The sequence below is a fragment of the Protopterus annectens genome, chromosome 4.part1 (assembly GCF_019279795.1).
Source record: "Protopterus annectens isolate FY-2018-M chromosome 4.part1, PAN1.0, whole genome shotgun sequence".
NCBI classification, from domain to species: domain Eukaryota; kingdom Metazoa; phylum Chordata; order Ceratodontiformes; family Protopteridae; genus Protopterus; species Protopterus annectens.
Window position 1 is genome coordinate 919,652,310 of NC_056734.1, and position 21,957 is coordinate 919,674,266.

Below are 21,957 nucleotides of genomic sequence, written 5' to 3' on the forward strand. Positions count from 1 at the left end.
TTAGCAAATAACAGACTGACCTTTTTTTTTCAGAGAACTTTATCCCCAGCTTATATCTACCAACTTCAATGTTACTCAACAGAGGAGAAAAGTACAGAACCTAACATTCTCCAAAAGTATCTTTCAGTGATATCTCCTTTGTGGTGCTGTCCATCTACGCCCCCCCCCCCCATTTGAAATGTCAGCACTTGAAATGTTTAGTGCCAAAAAAAATGGAAAAAAAAAACTGTAAACTTGGAGAAGAGTGAATCTCAATAATTGCACTTCTCCTTAAAACTTCTTTAACCAGGGGGTCAAAAAGAGTGCTGACCACACAATTAGGCCTTCTTTCACAACATCTCCTTTTGTGTCCCTGAAATGGAACAACCTAATAACTTGTTGCTCTATGTCAGGTCAAAACCAGCGAGCTAAATCAGAACAAGTTATAGATGCCGCATCTGAAAAATCTCCAGCTAAAAAAGTGAAACGTGTTGGAAGGCAGGAATGCCAGACTTTTAGGATGTTGTAGAGGCATCAAGAATATTGGAGAAACCATCTGCTACTGCAAGTAATAGCAGTGATTTTCAGTCAACAGGGGATGACTCAGGATCAGGGCAGGCAGCACAGGAATATTTGGAGGCACATTCAGAAGGGAGTAGAGCCACATTATTTGATTTATTCATTTAGTAAGGTTTCCAGTTGGCCACAGACTCATTAATCACAGGAAATTTCAGAAGCTCATAACCCAACCCCTCAGTTTTCCAGCATTTTTCCACTTCTTAAATAACCAAGCCAACAACGCCATTATCAATTTAGGATCAGGTGCTCTTTCCTTTGCTCCCAGTTGGGCCATTATATCCCATATACTTTTTTTTCAAAAAAGGCAAAGCTTTCAAAGGGGAATATGTGGGCATGTTTGATATAGTGGATAGTGAAGGGATACACAGACATTTGGATTCTCATGTTCTAGGCTACCTTACAGAAGCTCTAGCAGTGTTGGGAAAGAAGCATTTCAGCAAAGTGCAGGGCAGGAACTGGGATAATTGGATCTGTGGCTTAATTTACTTCATGTCAAACATACCATGCAATCCACCTACTTTCTGATATTAATACCATCAATGTAGCTCAGGATTTTAGAGAAGGGATCTCCTGGTTGTGGTACTACCAGAAAGTTAAAAGCAGGAGATACTTCTTTAAGCTGGAAAGAGAGGCATGTGGATATGTGATTGAGAGGGATGGTTGATAAGTTAAGGTCTTTGGGTTCAGTGAGTACTGAAGGAGCCCTTGATAGATTTAATGAAACTGGAGCATACAAGTGAGGTATGTACATGGCCTGCTTGCTGTTTTTTGCATATGTGTTCACACTGCAGCAAGGGTCACCATTTCTGAAGTGTTGGTCCAAGGAAGTATATACATTGGAGAAGACCTCCTATATATCAGTGGCTAAGTCAGATTTTGCAGTAGGATGGGATGTCTCCTTTAGTGGCCAGTAGGTGAATCTCCGTTTAATCCAAGTGTAGGAGATAAACCAGTTACATTTCAAATACAAGTTCAGGTCTTTGTCACTATTTTAGCAGACTACCCTAACACCCAGGTTAGGCACAAGTTGATTGCAGTTTTTATTTTTCCTGTAAGTTCCCCTAAAAGTTTATTCCATCACCAAGTTTCAGCACTGGCCCAACATCTGTTTAATGTTTAGTGTCAGGCAAGCTAGATGTCCTTAAGGAACTCGTTAGCTTTGAGGCTACAGCTGATAGGGTGGGAGGCTCATACCTTGCTTACCTTTTGCACCTTTTCAGGTGCTATCCCTGGGTGTGGTATATAATAAGATCCCTGGCAGCACAGGGTCATCCATTACCTTTCTTTCCCAGTAGGTATTTCTGTGAATGACAGTATCAGTAAGTATGATTTCCAAGTAAAGTATTCATTCTTGGGGTGATGCCATCAGCATGATGCACACGTTTCCCAATCACTGGCTTGCAAATGAGGCCTTCTCCTTATTAATCTTGAAGACTGGCTTTTTCTAGGTATGAGCATTGATGGAGTTTTTCTTGCGAAACAACAATACCCATGGGGTGTTTGGTGGCCTGCTCCACCTTTGAAAAGTTAGTTTTACTCTTCATTGGGTATGGTAGCAATAAGCCCTGTCAGTTAGTGGTTCATTACCTGAATGTTTTTTATGATTGTTGCTAATAGGGTTGAAGGTGCTTGGGAAGGTTTATTAGTATTTTCACAGTTATGCCATGACCTAGGTATCACTTTGTCAAAAGATAATAAGGATAGGACATCCAAATCCCTGTGGTTTCTATGTCTTAAACTACATGTTACCTCATCTACTTTCAAGCTAGCATTCGTCAAGTTTTATAAGCTCTGGGACTCATAGACAATTTTTTGAGACTTAAGAAGCTATGAGTTCTGCATGTTATGCAACTTCTGGGCTTCTTTTATTGTGCAGCAGGGCACTGGTCCCAGACAGGATCTTTACTCAAATTGTAGCTAACCTGCTGAAGGGTTGACAGGCAGAAACATGACTAGGTGCAAGTCATTCAACAGGCAAAATACAACCTTCATATCTGGCATTTCTTTTTAACCGATTACAAGAGCATTGTCTGCAAACAGAAGGATTAAGTCACTACTGAACTGCATCTATTTAATGATGCCGCTGAGGATTTTGGTACAGGAGCACATTTTTGAGGTCATTGTTTTTTCCCAATGGCCAGCTTCTTGGTCTCCATGGGTCCTTAAAGACGTTACATATTTAACACTCTTTTCAATTTCAGTGGTCACAGTCATTAGGCAGGATCAGCTCCATGACAGCAGAATATTTCATTCCAGGTTCTTTCCAATCTAGTGCTGCCCATCTTGTGGAAGTTCATTCTTGACATCTTGCAAGTACATTTTTTTTAAAGCCATATTTCAGGTAAACCCAATTTATTAGCTTCTTCAGTTGCAGATTGACTGGTTCAGATTATTGGCTTCAGAAGCCCAGTAGTTACCCACTTCCATCCCAGTGTCACTTATGGCTGTCCCATTTCGCATTCCATAGCACCAAGAAGTCTTAGACAGCATTCTTGTATGCCTTTTTCAATTTACTATCAGGGTTCGATCAGCTTACAAAACCTGGCTGCCATTACTTATCTGTCAGTTTTTATTCATGAAGTATTGTCATATGGAAGCACTCAAGACTCTCCATATTCACCTGGCAGCCCTATTTTTGGCTAAGTTATTCCACTTACCAGATTACACTAAATCCTGATTAGTTAGCAAAATTGTGCTAAGTTGGGGTAAGGTTCTGAGCACGACAGTGATGGTAGGCGCCCTACTGATAAAAAATACTTTCTATCCTCCTTGGGGAAATCTACAAAGTAATGCCAAACTTCTGCCCTTATGGTACTTATACAACCCTTATTATTTGGATATACTGGGGGGGGGGGGGTTGTATTGGTGAATTACTTCATAACCTTACCTGGGAAACATCTACATTTTTGACCATCCAATGTCCATTTAGCCACATCATTTAACTTATTAGACATCTCAAGGTTGTTGTTGTTTGTCTTTTTGTCTTTTCCCGGTAAGGGGTCACCACAGCAGAACTCTGGTCCACTAATGATTGCTTGGTTAAATAGTTTTGGTACTCCTCCAGTTTGTTATGCCTGATTTCTTTGGCCAAGATGTTATTATAGTCACTGCACATCCTCCTTTTTTTTTTGGATAGATCAATCACATCCAGAACACTTGATATTCACAGAGCACTTTGAGTTCAGAACCTTCCAATTCTGGGTACTACCCCACACTCATTTCATATTGGTAGAGCATCTAAATTGTCCAGAGAAAGGCAATCCATTAAAGGCATAAAATGGACGGGTGATGGCCTTCCTCCACATTTTTGAAACACATTGGGTAATTTTGTCAGCATTGGTAATAACATGGAAACTCAGCACAGCAACACAGCAAATATTCCAAGCGAAATCATCACAACACAGCTTTAATAAACCAACATGACAGCAACTTATTCAGTAAGTACTTTCATCTAGTGTTAGACTGCTTCAGTCTGAATAATTTTGTCATCATCCCAATAATTTTAATTTTCTATTAGGTGTTGTTCAAGATGTCATCACTGGGCATTCAATAAGAGGTTGCAATAGTTATTCTTGTCTGCTTGGTTATAACTAGCAGATCATCTACACTTTAGAGATGGTTGAAGATTTGATTTTTTTATTCTTAGCTTAATATAAACCAATGAATTTACGTGCACGTGTGAGTGTGGGTGTATTTATTAAGTAAAACTATATTCCTTAAAATAATGTATTCTTACATGTCTTTTATATCTTGTAAATATACTTAATCACAAAATCAGTTAGTATTAGAAAAAATAAATCATAGTACTAAACCCTTTAAAACTTTGGTAACTGGTGAAAGATATATTTCTCAACTTACTTATAAATGTAGGTGAAGACACAGGATTTCCAGTGGTAATATTATCTGTAGCAACTGTAGAAACTTCAACACTATAGGGACTGTTGGGAATCAAACCTGTCAAAGTAACTTCTTCTTTATCAACTGTGACATCATATGATGGTACTCCTGTAACATGAATTTTGTAGTTTTTTTGCCTCCAACCACTGTACTCCAGGTGAGTGTCGCTGAAGTTGTACTGACATGGGAAAGCTTAAGATTTTTAATATCTTCAGGAACTGAAAAATATAATGGTATAATTTGTATTACACCATGAAACAGACTAAAAATCTCTTTTCAAAATATATTTTAATTTGCTGGAAATAAATAGTGTTCAACTTTCTTATCATTGCGATACAAGAAGCAAATCTCTTAAATATATACAAACATCCAAGTTTCACAAAACAGAAAAATGTAAGAGATAACTGCCTCTTTCCAGTAAGTACTGGTGTTTTAGTATTTACATGTTATGGGTCTGCATTCCATGAATACTGTACAGAGTCAATTATCTGAACATCAATTATCCAAAGCATCAATTATCAGAACCAGCCATCTAAAGTTTTTGGGTAGGAAAAATCATAAAGTATGAATATATAAACATTATATGTATTTGCTTGAACATGTTTTTTTGAGTTTGTAACTAGTTCATGTGTGAAAAATATTCTTTATTCTCCACTAGAATCACTGAATGGTTGAAAAGTATATTCTTGCATGCAGAAAAAAACAAGATTTTAGAAGTTTTTTATTTGGTTCAATTATATGTTTGATTATCCAAACAGTTTGATTATCTGAACTACCCTAGGTCTCAATTAGTTCAGATAATTGACTTTCTACTATATCTACTATATAACTGCTTAATTCTATATTACTTGTGTGTCAGCTGTCTTTGGCTTGAGTTGTGGCTGAAAAGGGTTCCTTGACTAGTCCACTTCCCAGGTTAAGAAACAGACAATTAATGATAATAATACAAACTTAAGCTTGTTTGTATAATTCTCAGGTGCAGATGGATGAACAAATGAAATTTTGATCACAGTATATTAAAGTTATTGCTGTAGCTTTCCTGGAAATCTTGAAACACAGATATCCAAAATTAGTACAATCTGCTAATTTACCTTAAATGCAGAAGTTTCTCCCCATGTGTTAGTTGAATAATGCAGGGAAAGACATTCTGAAACTTTAATGATTATAAAGAGTTATGTGTTACTTGTCAAAAAGAAATTGCATTTTGTTTCTGACATGACATTAACAGCATAATAGGACTTTTACCTTTTCGCACAATACTGAGGCTGTGTAAATGGATGCACTTTATTTTTCTAAATAGCAAAGTATGTCATTTTACCTGATACAATGTTACCTTACAGCAACAATGTTAAATAGTGGAGTTTGCAACAGACACACAGGCTGAGCCCTCATATAGGAGGTGCAGGAGGATTACCCTTCGGCAGTAAAACAGTAAAAAAAAAACAGTATTCTCATTTGAAAAGTTTTGAGATTCTCTAGCAGCAGTTTTATGATTCATGAACATTTATTTTGATATTATTAAACACTCTCTGTGTATACATATGTGCAGAAAGACATGGGCATATATCAGATAGAATGAACTAAAAAGTGGAATCCTTGATGCCCTGCCACATTGCTTACTGGTTTTCTATGACTTCTAGTTTAAAATGATTGTTGTTTTTTTCTTTATAATCATTTCTTGTCTAGTTCATAGGAATAATTGGAAATACAAACATGCAAGAGGAAACACTTTCAACTGTAGGTGATGAACCACTCCTTCCATTTAGTTTTATTTATCTCCCCATAAAGGTTGATGTCTCTTTTTTAGTAATGTCTGCACTTTTTGATATATTGTAAAAAAAGGAGGTTGTGGATAATAGGATGCCTGTGGCCATGGTAAGCAAGGCATAGATCACCCCTCAAGAGCTTATATAACACAGAGTACAGGGCTAGAGAGTTCAACCTCTCATAACAGCTAAGATCCTATTGATTAGGAACCTCTGTAGTATTTTCAAAATGTTAATATGCCTAGTGAGATCCACATCAAAGTATTCTATAATGAGTCTGACTAGGGCAGAAAACAGGGTGAACAATAACTTCCTTGGTTTGAGAATGGATGTCCATTGGTGACTAGTTGGGGAATACAATAGGACTTTTCACTATGCTTGCAACATTATGAATTAAGCAGAAAGAGCCATTGACCCAGATGCCCAAGTTTCTGCTCACTGTCAAACGTCTGCCTTGGTATTAATGTAGTAGGTTGAATCAATTTATTGTTTTCTGAAAGAAGTGATATTGCATTTCATATGGCTTAGTTTGAGCCCTTTTAAGTGCTCCAGAAGTTGAGTAATGTTAATTAATTCTGAAGAGTATTAGAATCATGGATGAACTAACATCTACATCCAACTTACAATAATCTGAGAGCTTAGTCAAATTGAAATCTTTGGTTAAGGTTGAAGAAACAAATCAGGAGGCAAAACGATATCCAAAAAAAAAAACAACATACTAAAAATTCAAAAGAACAAAAGAATGCTGGTCCGGGCTAGTATCACAGAGTTTAATCAATGAGTTAAGCACTTTTGTTCCATAATGTAAGGAACATCTTCCTGTACTTTAGAAATGCTTCCTGTTACATAACATATGACATCATCATGCATGCATGATTAATTAGTTATTGGAACAATATCCTTAAAGTTATAGAACCATTATAAATCTATATATTAAAAAAACTTGGGTATTATGAATGTATTTTACAAATGTTTCTCATAAATGTGTTTGAAATATTTATTAATTTGACTGTTATATGCATCTTTTATATTCATGAAATAACTTAATCTTAGAAAATGTCAAATATTCTTACTTTTAATTTTTATAAATGTTTATATTTCATATTTATATTTATTAAAGCAAGCACTTTATTTTGTGCATTTCAACTACTGTATGCAGGCCATATTACCTCTTGATAGACTAACCTCATATCTATTTTACTGTTATATTCACATAGCACTGAGTGTCTTCCCCTTCCTAACTTCTTCTAATGCCAGTCCTACAGACTAAATTTATTTGTTCTACAATAACTTTAAGGTAACTCAGCAGTAATATCTGTCCCATCATAGTATACACTCCTTCACTGTTATTTTGGATTGTACTAAATGCTATGTGTGATAAGTTCTAAAATTAAGCATTTTATTTATCTTTTATTGACCAGGTTTTTCCCACTAGCCCTTGTAGTACAGCTGAGATGATAAAGAGAAGAAGAGAGGAGCTCAGTCTCAGTTACCCCCCCCCCTTTCCTTTTTGCTTGGACATAGTTTGCTTTCTTAATTAGTGTTGTCATAGTGTCTAAAAGTTCTATTTTATTAACTGTAGTATGAGTATCTAGATAAGTTTGATTTGTTTTGCATACATTTACTTATTTGGGTTATTCACCATATAATTTGCACATTTCTAGATAGAGGCACTGACATCAAAGTCAACAAATGCAACATTTTGAAACAGAAAAGTAAGAAAGAGTCCAACTGAGACAAATTAAACTAATTTGGCTTATCCACTGGTATGCCAAAGGAATACATCCTCAGTTTGGCACTGTCGACCATAGCAAATTATTTCTGTAATATGACTTGTACAACCTAAGTTTACAAATGTATTCATACTCTTTTCCCCTCAGTAAGATAGCTTTCATTTTCTATTCATCCCTGGAGCAGTGTACTTTTTCTTTAGTGAAGATTAACTTTTAAACAAGAGGGAGGTATCACTTGCTAATTCTTGCTGCTCATCTCTCCCACCCAAGTGTCTGTGCTGACAACTTTCCTATTCCCAATGGCCAAGGAAATATGGATAAGGATTGTCCAATAGATATTGAACATATTTTTAATACAACGGAACATATTTTTAATACAACGGAGCCTTTACATAGCAGCAATCACAATGGCTTTAACTTTACATTTGACTTTTCCATTTATGATGTAGAAGAAGAATCTAAGCGGGTGGGTACCAAACCAAAGAGGACTGTTCCCACCAAGACATATTCCAATGTAGCAGGAAAACAGGAATATGTTAAAAAAGGTACAATTAATTTACAAACGCATTTAACCAATAATGTTGGACACAACAGTGGTACTTGTTACAACAAATTCAACAGGTTTATGGAGATGGACTGTAATTTGGACATTAATGACATGGGGTACAGTATCAACCCTAACAAAAATGAGACTTTGGGGACATTAAAGGATATGTTGTTCATGTTGGGGAAAAAATTGAAAAACATCAACAGTATTAAGATAGATAATGCTTACCTGCAAAAATGCATATCTATGAAAATTGTTCCCAAAGGGTTAAGATTTTTCAAGCAACCCATGGGTTTAAATTTGAATGACAAGGTTATTAATGAGTTCAACCAGTTGTTTGATGAATGTGGAATGAAATTTATGCGATTAATAATTAAACACAATGATGAAAAGTTAGGTAGACTCATACAGGAAACTGAAGATTTGAATATAAAAATTACTACTGACTTATTATTTACAGAGTGGGAAAGAATGTATAACAAACAGTTTTATTTAGCAGAGAAATTGGTACACACTTTAAGTGAAAGTAAACAGAAAAAAATCAATAGGGATTTAGAACATTACAAACAAGGGAAAGTATATTATTGGGGTAGGAAGAATGAAAATAATCAAGAATTAGAAGGGAACAATAACAATGAATTTAACAATTATGAAGTTTATAATCAACGAGGAAGAAACAACTCCCATTTTTTGAAAGATCAGACACAGCAGGGAGAACCATACACACATCAAGGGAGGAACTACTATCAGAAAGACAGTTACAGACAGAGGTACTGGGAAAATCACAGAAGGTAAAGGACAAGTATGGTGATACCAATAGTCACACACATGGAAGAAAGGCTATCACAGTATCTGGGGTAACACACACTTACAATGGTTTTAATATACACAACTATGCTAATATTAAGATTAACCATGAACACTTTTCTCTTCTGTCAAAAGGAATGGAATTCATTCCAACTCCCCAGTTCAATTTAGTGGATTGTTTAGTGGAATTAAAGAAATTTACAAGGAAGATGAATTTAGCTATTATGTTTAACAGTAAGGGAGTAAATGTGACTGAACAAAAAAGAAGTTCTGGACTTAAGGTTCCGAGTACATTCATACCTGTGAACTATTCCACAATTGAGATATATGAAAAAAATTGTGTCTAGGGATATTTACAAGATGTATAAAGAACAGAGACACTCACATACAAACAGCAACATGACCAATGAAGAAAGAGACTTACTCAGAAATTTGCAGCAAAATGATAGTTTAAGGGTAATGAAACCAGACAAAGGTAGAGGGATAGTATTATATGACAATTTTGAATACATCAATAGGATGCATAATATATTATATGGATCAGGGAATTATGAACCCACATCATTGAATGAAATTAACATTGCTTACCAGAGAATAGACAGTTATATAGAAGAATTTTTGATTGATGGTAGAACTGGCAAAGACACCTATAAATTTTTGAAGGTAAAGTGTCCTAGATTGGCTACTATGGTAGGCATCCCGAAAATTCATAAAAATATTACAGACCCCCCCCCCCTTCCGACCCATCATTTCTGGAAGTAAGTCTAAAACCTATTCATTGGGTAAGTATATTGATGTTAAATTGAATCATGTATACCAACCAGTCTCTACAAAGTTAGCATAAGTCAGCTTTATTATATCGCCAATGCTTTTTATCGCATTTATGATTTTAACGCATCAAGCATCTGCTTGTTTTACTAATGTTGTGAACAAGCAGTAGTTTTTTAGCAATGAGTGTTAAAGTTCAATAAATTAGTTATTTTAATATCCGTGGCTGGCGTACTGCTTAGATGAACATTTGTAACGTTTTGACAACAGTGGTTGATTTTATGTTGGAATAAGCGACAGTACTTTACAGTGGAAATTGAACTTTGTTCTGCAAACAGCTGTTTGGCCATACAACAGAACCAGAGGTAGTACAATTCAGTGGTGTTGGAACACTTATTGGAACTCTATGGTAATTCTGTTTTCAAGTTAATTCTTTGGAGACTATTATCAAAATATACATATATGCCATAAATATCAAAGAAGAACACAAAAACAGATGGTCTCACCACGAATCCTAAAAACGATTCTGAAATGAAACATGCATAGTACAATGTAGACAACACAGATAAAAACGAAAACAAAGCAATTAACGCGAATGCGAAACCTGCTACATCCTCTCACTAAGCTAACATGCAATTTCAGTGAATGGAAAGGATCTCAGACATACACATAACACTACACTCATGCCTGCCCACAAACATATATATGAATATAACAAATACCAACTCCATCTTAAAAAGAGAATATGCAAAACAAAAACAAAAACAGAATGCATATAACAGATGGAACTATTCTCATTATTCACTTAAAATGAAACCAAAAATTAACTAAAAAATATATATATTTTTATCTGTGTTGTCTACATTGTACTATGCATGTTTCATTTCAGAATCTTTTTGGTGCATATTTCATATCTTGTCATATTCACGTTTTTATGATTTTTAAAAAAAAGGGTATTAGGATTGTAATGCAGGATCCGACACTTTTAATAATCATGTTCACAGTTTTTTTATCTATATAGTGTAAAGTTACTTGCACTATTCTAAATCAGCATGCATTATTGGCGTGATTCGCCGTTGAGGTAACTTTGGTAACGCTGCAATATTATGTCATCAGCTGCTTAATTAATTGTTTAATAGACTAATTGATTAATTTTACCGCCAATGTTTGTATTTAAGAACTGCATTTTTGATGTTTTTTATCTGAAGAAGCGTAGAGGTATCTACGCGAAAGCGCTCATCCTTGTGTCTTTAATAAATTGCTTTGTTCTACTGCATCCACTATCCTTGTAGATTTTTTAGGATTCGTGGTGAGACCATCTGTTTTTGTGTTCTTCATTCATTTGCTTTTGTGACGGGTGGTCTCCTTAGCTATTCAGCTGCATCTTTTTGCATTTCATAAATATCAAAGAATCAGAAAATGTATATTATTCTATGTCATACGATGTCTATAGAATGAATGACAGGAGCAGATCTTGTGCCTTGCATATACATGCTGCAGATTTTATATGAAGTTTTTATTAAGCTTTTGTATTATATTGTATTACATGTAAGTTGCAAACTTTCATTAATTCTGAATTATTCAATAGTAGTAATAATGTAAATATTACCTGCAGCTGTAACAAAAATAAATGGTCTTTCTTATTAGAAAGGCTAAATAATTAATAAGTAAGAAGATATGATGACAAAGCTGAAGCAAGAAATGCTTATGCCTGTAGTTGGTACAAAGGAAATTGTTGTTATAGTAGCAACTTTATAGTCTGTTGTAAAAGCAATTTGAAAATAGCTGGATGACCTGATTAGGACATAGTGTATGTCTAAAGAGGCAGAGTTATATCTTTCAAGACTGTATAAAAACCTTGTCTTCATCTATAATCTTTGTCAGATACATGAAAAATAAACTGTACTGACCCTGGGATTCCTTGCTTTGGTTTATCATTTATCTTTCTTGTTCTTCTAACTGTCTGTATTTTTCCTCATAGGTGCAGTGCTTGTAGATACTTTTACAGCCAGATAGAGATTGTGAACTAGCATTTGTATTATGGCTAATTACATAATTAAGGGTAAGTTAATTTTGTTACTTAATGAAATGGTTCCATGTATTATTGATAGTGAATTTTAATTAGGTTTAAGCTGCATTTCACAGATAATCAGTATATCATTTACATTTTGTTATTTTCCAGATTATAAAAATAAAGTGAGAGTCAGACTACTTGCATGCAGACGTGTCATGAATGCTCTTTCTGTACACACAGAGGATCAGAATCCCCAAACTCATTTTCTGGAAAAACACTGCTGAAAATACTTTTTAAGTCTGTTTTTCAGAAGGAAAGTCCCTAATCACCTTTAAACTTATATATACCAACTCTGTGGGTCACACCAACTCAAAGAAGGGGACAATTCCCCCTAAAAAGGGCATCACTGAACATGACTCACCAACAGGGATTTCCTATGCAGGAACTGTAAATGTTGGCAACCTTGAAGCTCCTGCGTTCAGTCCCCATCCACTAGTAGGAAATGAATGAGGGATGTAAACAGAAATCATGAATGACATTCTATCATTTCTTTGAGATGTTTTATTTAGCATCTGATCTTGTATTAAATAACAAAGTAGCACTGAGTAAAAAGCCTTCCACCAATATACAAAATCCAATAGTCCAAGAACAGAAGAGACTCAACACGATCAATAAAGAATAAATAAAATACTTTAATCCTGCAGCAAGTAAGCACTTTCACATTTCTGATTGATTGACATTTTTGATTGGTTGATTGCATTTTTGAATAGTATTTAAATGGTTTGATTTTATGGCAGTTATTCAAGTCTGATGAAGCGTTGTTGAAACATGAAAGTGCTTACTTGCTGCAGTATTAAAGTATTTTATTTATTCTTTATTGATCGTGTTGAGCCTCTTCTGTTCTTGGCCTATTAGCATCTGATCTTATCAATGCAGTGTCGAAGATGCATGTGATGGGAATTTTATAGGAATGCATACACCTACAATAATATACTTGCACAGTTAGTCTTAGGAAGGCCAGGTATGACTATGTGAGAGTATCAACAACAAAATTAGTTAGACTTAGGAAAGACAGATGATTATATGACAGTATCTACAAGAAAGTCCTCAGATAACTTAGAAAGGCATTACATGAAAATGCTATATCTGGAAGTTAACTGTGCATCTCTGGGTTTGGGATGATAGGTTTCCCACCCCAATAGCAATGGAAAACACCAATTCCTGGATGGGAAGGGAAAAGTCCTGTTTAATACAAGAGTTCTTATCTCCTGTAGCTGAAGAAATTATTTTAACTACTTCCTTCAAACATTTTTTTACAAATGAAATATACTTCATATGCCAACCAGATACTTACCTGTGCATGTAGACATAGAGACAGGGTTGCTCTTAATCAGATTATCACCAGACAGAGCATATACTGTAAATGTGTACGAAGACCCTGGTGTGAGATTGGTAACGTTAACAGTCTCAGTGTTGAAGGTGAGTGTTTGTGAAGTCGTCCCAGTAGCTATTAATAGATAAGATCCCGTTTTATTTGCAGGAGCAGTCCAGCTTACTATTACTGATGTCTTTTCCTTTTTTATGACAGTGAGGCCTTTGATACTCTCTGGTGCTGTACAGAAAGATAAGAATATCAGTTCCTGTTCCATTTGTACTTTTATCAGCTGTACATACACATGCCTTTAAGTCAGGTATTCTTTGCATATATATGAGAACTTGGAACATATTTCACTTACTACTTCCTTATCACTGATTTCCATTCACTTTACTTTTATTTTCATAATTAATGAGTTCTTATGGATTTACAATTCATAGTTACATATGACATAAGCTTATTCTAAAAGTGACAGCTGAATTGTGCAATGATGGGTCTACTTCAAAACATCTAAAACCCATAATATCGAATTTCATAACATCTAACACTGCAAATCACATGAAAATAACAGACCCTTCACAAATAATGACACCAAACTACCAAACATACTTTTTACTATGTTTATTTTCACAACAGGTATACATCCCATACTCTATAGTTCCACCCATTTGTTAAATTAAATATACCAACTGCAAGATCGCACTACAGTGGGAACAAGTTAATTTCTTAATCCCAATGTACCAAGCCCCCTTGCAGAAACGTAGTAAAAAGTGTGTTTGGTAGTTTGTTGTCATTATATATGGAGGGGATGTTATTTTCATGTGATTTGTAGTGTTAGATGTTATAGGTTTTAGATGTTTTGGGTTTTAGATGCTCTGGTCTCAGTGTTATGAAAGTAGATGTTATGGGTTTTAGATGTTTTGAAAGGGACCCGCAATGACATATGTAATCATACAAACTGCAATGTTATTGTTGTCTTTCGGCTTTTCCCTGTTAGGGGTCGCCACAGCGGAATTCCGGTCCGCTAATGATTGGCAGTAGATTTTTACGAATGTCGAGGTGCCAGCTCGACGTTCAACCTTCAACGAAGGTACGCCCATTTATGCATGTCTTTCAAATGCCCACCCAACCGCGGGGAGCATGCAAACTGCAATCTACATTGCATATAGAAATCCTCAGTAGTAGCTTGCATTTTAAATGTACTACAGTTTTAATTTCATTTAGTATTTTAACATCTGCTTCAATAGTTATAGAATGTGCATGGCTGTTGCATAATTTTTTTTGTTTTCTGAGTCAATCTAGAAATCATTTTATGTATCATGTGTTAAGAGTAGAACCTTCTTAAGTTATTCAAAAATATTATTTGCAAGAAAGCAATTTTAGCATGGAGCATGCTGCTAGACTTAAACACTAAGCTTTGCAAATCTAGAATGAACTATTATGATTACACTAAATGACTTAGAGTCTGATATTTCAGTTTAGTTTTCATTACATTTGAAGCCACTAAATGCTGCTGTATATGAACTGGTTTACATATTCCTGTCTAGAGATTTTGGATGTTCACAGAGTGTATAACTAATTAATATAGTTGTACAGGCTTACACAAAGTTTCTAAGAAATGCATCTGACCTATATTAGGCATTTCTGTCACAGATATACCTGTAGATAAAAACCTATGCATTGAGTATACTGATATTATTATGCTTAATAATACAACACCTTTTGTATATGTTTGTGTTCTAAATAAAGTGTTTCAGATGTAGCAAGTTCAACATGAAATAGAACTTTAAACATTGTTACCTGTTTTGCATGTACTTATATAGTCAGGGCAACAGTTCTTGTACTTTAAACACATTTCATCACAATAACAAGTTTGCGTAGGAGGGCGACATCCAGTTGTAGTCTTGGGACAGCAGAGAGGAGGATTCAAAGACATGCATCCTGTGGATTTTGAAAATGTATTAAAAACAGGCTAAGAGTACATCTTCCATATGCTAACAGATTAATAATGGTAAAATGGCATAATATGTAAATTTGGTCATGTTTTTCCTTGTAGTAGCACAAAGCAGTAATGTGATGTCCAGAAACCAAGGTTATCACTTGTTAGATCATTTGAGGAAATAGGGGCAATAAAACATTTTTGTTAAGCAAAAGTCTACTTTCTGTAGCAGTTGCTTCATAATTTTAAACTTATCATATGAAAGACTGCAGTTAGTTTAAAATTTGAACTCAAAGATTCTGTTTTAGTTTTGTTGTCAGTTATTTTCACAACAGGTATACATCCCATACTCTATAGTTCCACCCATTTGTTAAAACTAACAGCAGTGTACAGTACTGTCTGCTAGAAAATGCATAAACAGCATAATTTTCATACAGGTGTCAGACAGTAGACATAATCTGCTTTCTGTGATACTGACTTCCCAAGAGTGCTCACTTAAAACTTGATATCAGTAACCTGTCTGTAACAATGAAGTGTATCTCATTAAATCTATCATACATTAACCAACAAATGCAGTCTGACTACATTCTAGCAGTGGTTTATAACTCATTTCTTAGCTAAACAACACGATAACCTCTGCAGTGGATCATTTTATATGGATACCATCAACAGCACCAACATGCAACTATTGGAGGACATCTCACTGAGCAGATTATATAACAGTGTGCATTAAAATTGTATTTCTAAGTGTTATGATAGCTACACACTATGCTTAAATAATAACCAGTGTCCATGATGGATGAGAAATAGTCTAAGCTACACTTTTGAAGTAAATATAAACAATACATAACAGAGACAATCATACCTTTATACTTTGGTTAACTAAGTGAAGGCAATTATACAATGACTATATCAAATGAAGTAATAATAGTGGATGAGAATAATAATAATAGTAATCATGACCACCACCATCATCATCATCATCATCATCACGGAGACCCAGGTTATGCATGCTGGGATTTTTTGTGGCAATGCAGTGTCATCTGAAGGCAAAGCCAAGAGAAAATTTGATGATATGCATTAGTAATTAATGTGTCAGCCAAACTCTGGTATAAATTCTATTTATACTTTTCTTAAAATTTATATAGTTTACTTTTCAAATTTTGTTGAGTCATAATGGTGACAAAGTATTTTAGAGCAACCGCAGCTGCATAAATATTTTCAGTGATGAACTACCTGTTGAATAATGACAACAAATGTATTAAGTGTTTCTGAGATATTTTATCAATATGCCTCTTACAAAGTTTATAGATCTGAGTACTTGGATGTTAATTAAAGTCCACTGCCTCTGTCCCCACAGCAGCGTACTGCCATCGGTCAGATATTAAAAATATCACTTCACTGGTAGACTTCATAGTTTGTTTGGTAGGAGGTACATTAATTAACAATGTAATAAAAATGATGCTTATAGTTTTATGTAATTTCACTAGCAGATTGTTTAATGGTGAGCTTCATGCCTTTATATGTTGTATGGTTAATATGTTTATTTTGCCTCTTATTGGCTGTCATACATAGAAGCATGAGTTTATTTAGGTGATTTTAACCAACTGTACCTGACTTGGGTTTGTCTCAATAAGTTATTGTAGGATTTATTCATAAAAATGGATTATAGATCCTTCCAGTGGTAGATATGGCAATGGGCTGGTAGAACTCCTTCCTCTTAGCATCTCTTAAGATTGATAAGACAGTGCCTATACACAGCAGACAAAATGACGGATATAAAAATCTTAAATTGACAAAGTTGGGAAAGGACAGACAGATAGGTTTAATCTCATGTGATCTGCAATGTTATAAGATCTTCCAAAGGATGGTTGGCAGGTTATAATCAAATTGAATCTGAAATCTTTTTTTTACTACAGTGACTAACCAGTGATGATGTGCTTAGTTTTGGCATTGTATATCAGAAACTCATGCTTACAACATAGAGATCATTCTTTTCCAGTTATATACTGCTTTTTGTTTGCTTTTTTCCCCATTATGTTATCAGGCCAGCCACTCCCATACCCTACATCTATCTCTGGGTCAACCAGAAACATCAGTTTTTCCCTTGGCTCACACCAGTATTTTTGCTGTAGATAAAGCAGACACTAAGAGTCTTGAGGGTTGGGATTTTGTTATCTCACTATCAGCCAAAAAATATCTTTTAATGCTATCTTAGCTGCATCCCCATTAATGATCTATAGTATGGTAAAGGGTGGGCATGCAAAGTGGGGGATTATGGGTTACCCTGCTTTTGTGGCAGCTCAGCCATGTTGACAGTCCTTTTCCCTCTTTGGACATGCTCTCCTCTTATTGTGGTGTCTCCAGGCTTTATCTGGGATCATTACAAAGAGACTCACTTACCACCTACCCCTCGGAATGAGTACAACCATCACTCCCTGCTGTTCCATCAGTCACCCAAGCTGCTAACTGAACTTAAGTCAGCCATGCTGTAGCCAGGGCTTTATCCATCCATACAGGCATGGTGCTCCTGTAGTGTGCTGAATTATTCTATGAAGAGTCAGTCAGTCTTACAATTTTATTAATTATAATGCATGACCTGTCACATCCTATTATTTTAAGGTCTAGGCCACTACTTTGACAACAACAGTAAACTAATAGGTACCACCTTCACTGACCTTCAGGATGGACATGCTATTGTAATCTGCTCATTCAATAACACTCTGCCTGGGTCATTCAGCATATGAACTACTCTTTGAACTTGGGATGTCTGGGATGTAGTCAGGGCTTTATTTTTCTAGGCCACAGAACAGGTGATACACAACTCAAGAGTCTGAAATAAATGGAATATGATTCACACTTCAGTAGCAATTAAATGGCTGACACACAAGGCAAATAGAGGATGAAGAAATTAAACTGTGGCCCACAGAACATGGTTTCTTTATTGTTCACAGCCTAATTCTTCTGCACTACCTAGCAGTCAGACATAGCTTGCATAATTTACAAAACACAAGGAGAGTAACACAAGTTGTGAAGATAGCAGCCCAAACAGAAATGAATACGATATTCACAGCATCCAAGAAACAATTTTGAAGACAAAATTGCTTTTTGTTATATATACAAACTTCAAACACTGTGACTCACAAGAAATAAATGGAACTTACAAACATTGGGCTAGGATATTAGTGCAAATATCACTCAAAAAAAAAAAAAAACAGTAATACCTGAAGCAAGATGCCTGAAACCACAAAGTCAAATATGTTTTTATGTGAGTATCAAAGCCCCCCTCTCCCCGAGGGGATTAGTAGGAGGTTAGGAGTTATAATGTTCTGGTGAAATGTCAAGGCTCTGCAATTCTAGAACTAAAACTACAAAACAATCATATGAGATTCTATAGCTTTGACAGCAATGTATGAAACTCATGTTTACACCCTGTATCCTATTTTTGAATAATCTACCCCGAGGTTGCCCCACCTTTGAAGAAAGGCAGATGTTTTTTCTTTAAGCACTTTGTTTTCCAGTGATGGCATATTTTGATCAGCAAGTCTTTGCCTACACTCCATTCCACTTGCAGAAACATCCAGCCATAGAAATATGCACAATAACTGTTTTCGTAATAAATTGACAAGAATTTACAATTTAATTGGCAAAGAGACTGAGGGTAAGGCTGTGAAAGAGACATATAGCTGCTGAAAATCATACACCAGATATTTCTGCTAATTTCAAATGGAACCTCTACACAGTCATAAGCACTTTCATCGGTAGTGCCACTGTGTAAAATAACTAATTGATAGTTCAGGACAATAATATGAAAAGCTACTATAGTTCCAAGAATATATTAAAGTTTCAAAGCCAGTCTTGTAAATTGTGTAGTTTTTAATAATTTTCACCCAATCACACTACTTCCATTTTATTTCAGATCATGAACATACTATTCAGCCACATAATACTACTTAGCGAAACATATTTGTTCCTGTAGTAAAGCAAAATGTTAATATGAGCATATACAGCATACCGGAGATTATAAAAATTGGTTGTTTGCAAATATTCTACCTTTAGTAATGTAAAAACTAATAAAATATGTTCATAATCAAGAAAAAGCATGATGGTGTGTGTTGATATGATGGGCACTGTAAGACATTTTTGAAAAGCACATACTATACCTTTTTTTGCTTTGGAAGTTGTTTGTTGTGATGTTGTTGATGCTGTAGTAGAAGTGGTAGTACTTGAAATTCTTGATGTCTGAGTTGTTGACATCCCTGTACTTCGTGTAGAGACTAAAAATAAAAATATTTCATGTCAGAAATAACATAGGCTCACTGTTTAGTACTGTGGCCTTTCTGGGGAAAAGTAATTTGGCAAGCATTTGAACATAGTTTCTTTGGATTTCATCCTTAAATTTCAGCAAGGTATTTTTAATAAACCAGAATATAACATTCCTATTCTGAATACCCATAAAAGAATGGAGATTATGCAGAATTGTATAAAGTGAAAGTATCCTGAAGTTTAAATGGGTTACATTTGTTTGTTATTACAAATCGGACTGCACATGAAAAAGCAATAGAACTTTTATTTACCCATGTGTATTTTTTAATGGTAATGCACACAGTATCGCACCCCTTTAATTGTTGTTCAACTCAGTATTGTGGATGTAATTTAGTTGCTACCACCTGAGTGGTTATTACAGGTAATTTCTTATGTTTTACTCACAATCTCAAACAAGACAATCTTCAACACCATAATCCTGAAACCATAATAAAATATTATACACCGACCCAGTGTTGCAGGCTTTACTGATTAGACAGTTATGTTTAAATATGACAGCCATCCTAACCCACACAGACACACATTAATTTCACACACAGACACACAACCACACATTGCATGTTTATACATGTGCACATACACACACACACCGTGACCTACTCTCTCATTAATACCTTATATATTACCAAATGTCAAGAAATCTTTTTGCCAGCACATTTTACATCAATCTGTTTGGTGAAAAGATTCATATCATGACTGGACTACAAACATTTTCCATTAAAACAAACAATATTGCACAGCATATCAGACATCAATGAAAATGCCCATGCTTAACCAAACTAAAACCAAGATACAAAAACAAATAAAGAGAGCTGTATTTTCACAAGTAACTAGAAAGCAAGTCTTTTATTCCACAAAATGTCAGTTTGTTTGTTTGTTCTCCTTTTGGCTTTTCCTGGTTAGGGGTCACCACAGCTGAACTCCAGTCCGCTAATGATTGGCAGTAGATTTTTACTGTGCCGAGGTGCCAGCTCAACGCCCAACCTTCTACGAAGGCACGCCCATTCACACATGTCTTTCAAACACCACTCAACTGCAGGGAGTACATGCAGACTCCACACAGAAGGCGCTCCAGCCGAGAAATGAACAGGAGAACCTCTTGCTGTGAGGTGACAATGCTACCGCTGCACCACCGTGGCTTCAGCTTTTCCACAAAACGTCAGTATGAAGTGCTTTTCATTAAGCTGGTAGCAAAACTTCTTCAGATAAAAAAACCTTGCTTAACTAATGTTTAAATATACATCAGGTCACTACATTGGTCCATTAAAACACATTCATTATTCATTAGCAAGTCATTGAATTTAAACATACAGTGCATTGTTTTAAAAAAAAAAGGCTTATAAAGTCAGAAACTAGAACCAAAAGTAAAAAAGTCAGAAAAGTAAAAAGTGCTTGACATTTACAACAAACTATCTTTTTCTCTTTCATTTGCTTTTTAGATTTATTTCATATTTAAATTCAAACTAAAAAATATATATGTGCGTAGAAAGGAAATGTATTTAAAAAAATTATTTGTTCGTATATATATATATATATATATATATATATATATATATGTGTATATATATATATATATATATATATATATATATATATATATATATATATATATAAGCTTTTATCTCATTACGGCTTTCAATTTTAAAATGCTTGTGATAGAGAACTATAGATAAAAATATAGATAAATATAGAATAGATAGATAAATAAATAGATAAATATAGAAAATATAGAAAATATAGATAAATAGAGCAGAATATTTAATGTGAGAGGCAAGACCTACTGGTTACACCAAAGGTTTAACTGTAACTCTAAATCTATAGTCTATCTAGCATCATGCCAACTCTGTCCAGTATTTTATGTTAGCAAAACTGACCGTAAGCTTAGAGAGGGTGTATAAACATATTTACAATATAGGTTCATAGATTGGTACTAGGCTATCGGCCCTAGGGCCTATGCAAGCCTAGCCATAACAATTCCCTGGATATTTCTTCCCACAATATTTACTTCTCCAGGCCCCTGTCTAGCAGGGCGACTGACATGATCCCCAGGGTGAATTTCCTATCTCCCATCCAATCATCAAGGTTCCTTTTGAAGAGGGTCAAAGAGGCGCTCTGCTTGATATGTATGGGCAGTCTATTCCAGAGTATGGGGAGTCTCTGGGTCAGGAACCTATCCCTCCAGCATGTTTTGTTCATTGTGATGACAAGGTTTAGATCCCTGGAGCGT

At 35.1% G+C, this 21,957-nt stretch overlaps 1 protein-coding gene across 1 annotated transcript in view; it reads right to left on the bottom strand.

Annotated features, from left to right (window-relative positions):
- Positions 1-4,422: 4,422 nt before the first annotated feature.
- LOC122801116 (location of vulva defective 1-like) overlaps positions 4,423-21,957 on the bottom strand; it is a 162,301-nt gene continuing 144,766 nt past the window's right edge. The window contains exons 7-8 of the mRNA XM_044070645.1: positions 13,445-13,702; positions 4,423-4,673 (exon numbers count right to left, since the gene is read on the bottom strand). Coding sequence (XP_043926580.1) covers positions 4,516-4,673; positions 13,445-13,702 — 416 coding nt within the window. The 3' untranslated portion in view covers positions 4,423-4,515. The remainder of the gene's footprint in view (positions 4,674-13,444; positions 13,703-21,957) is intronic.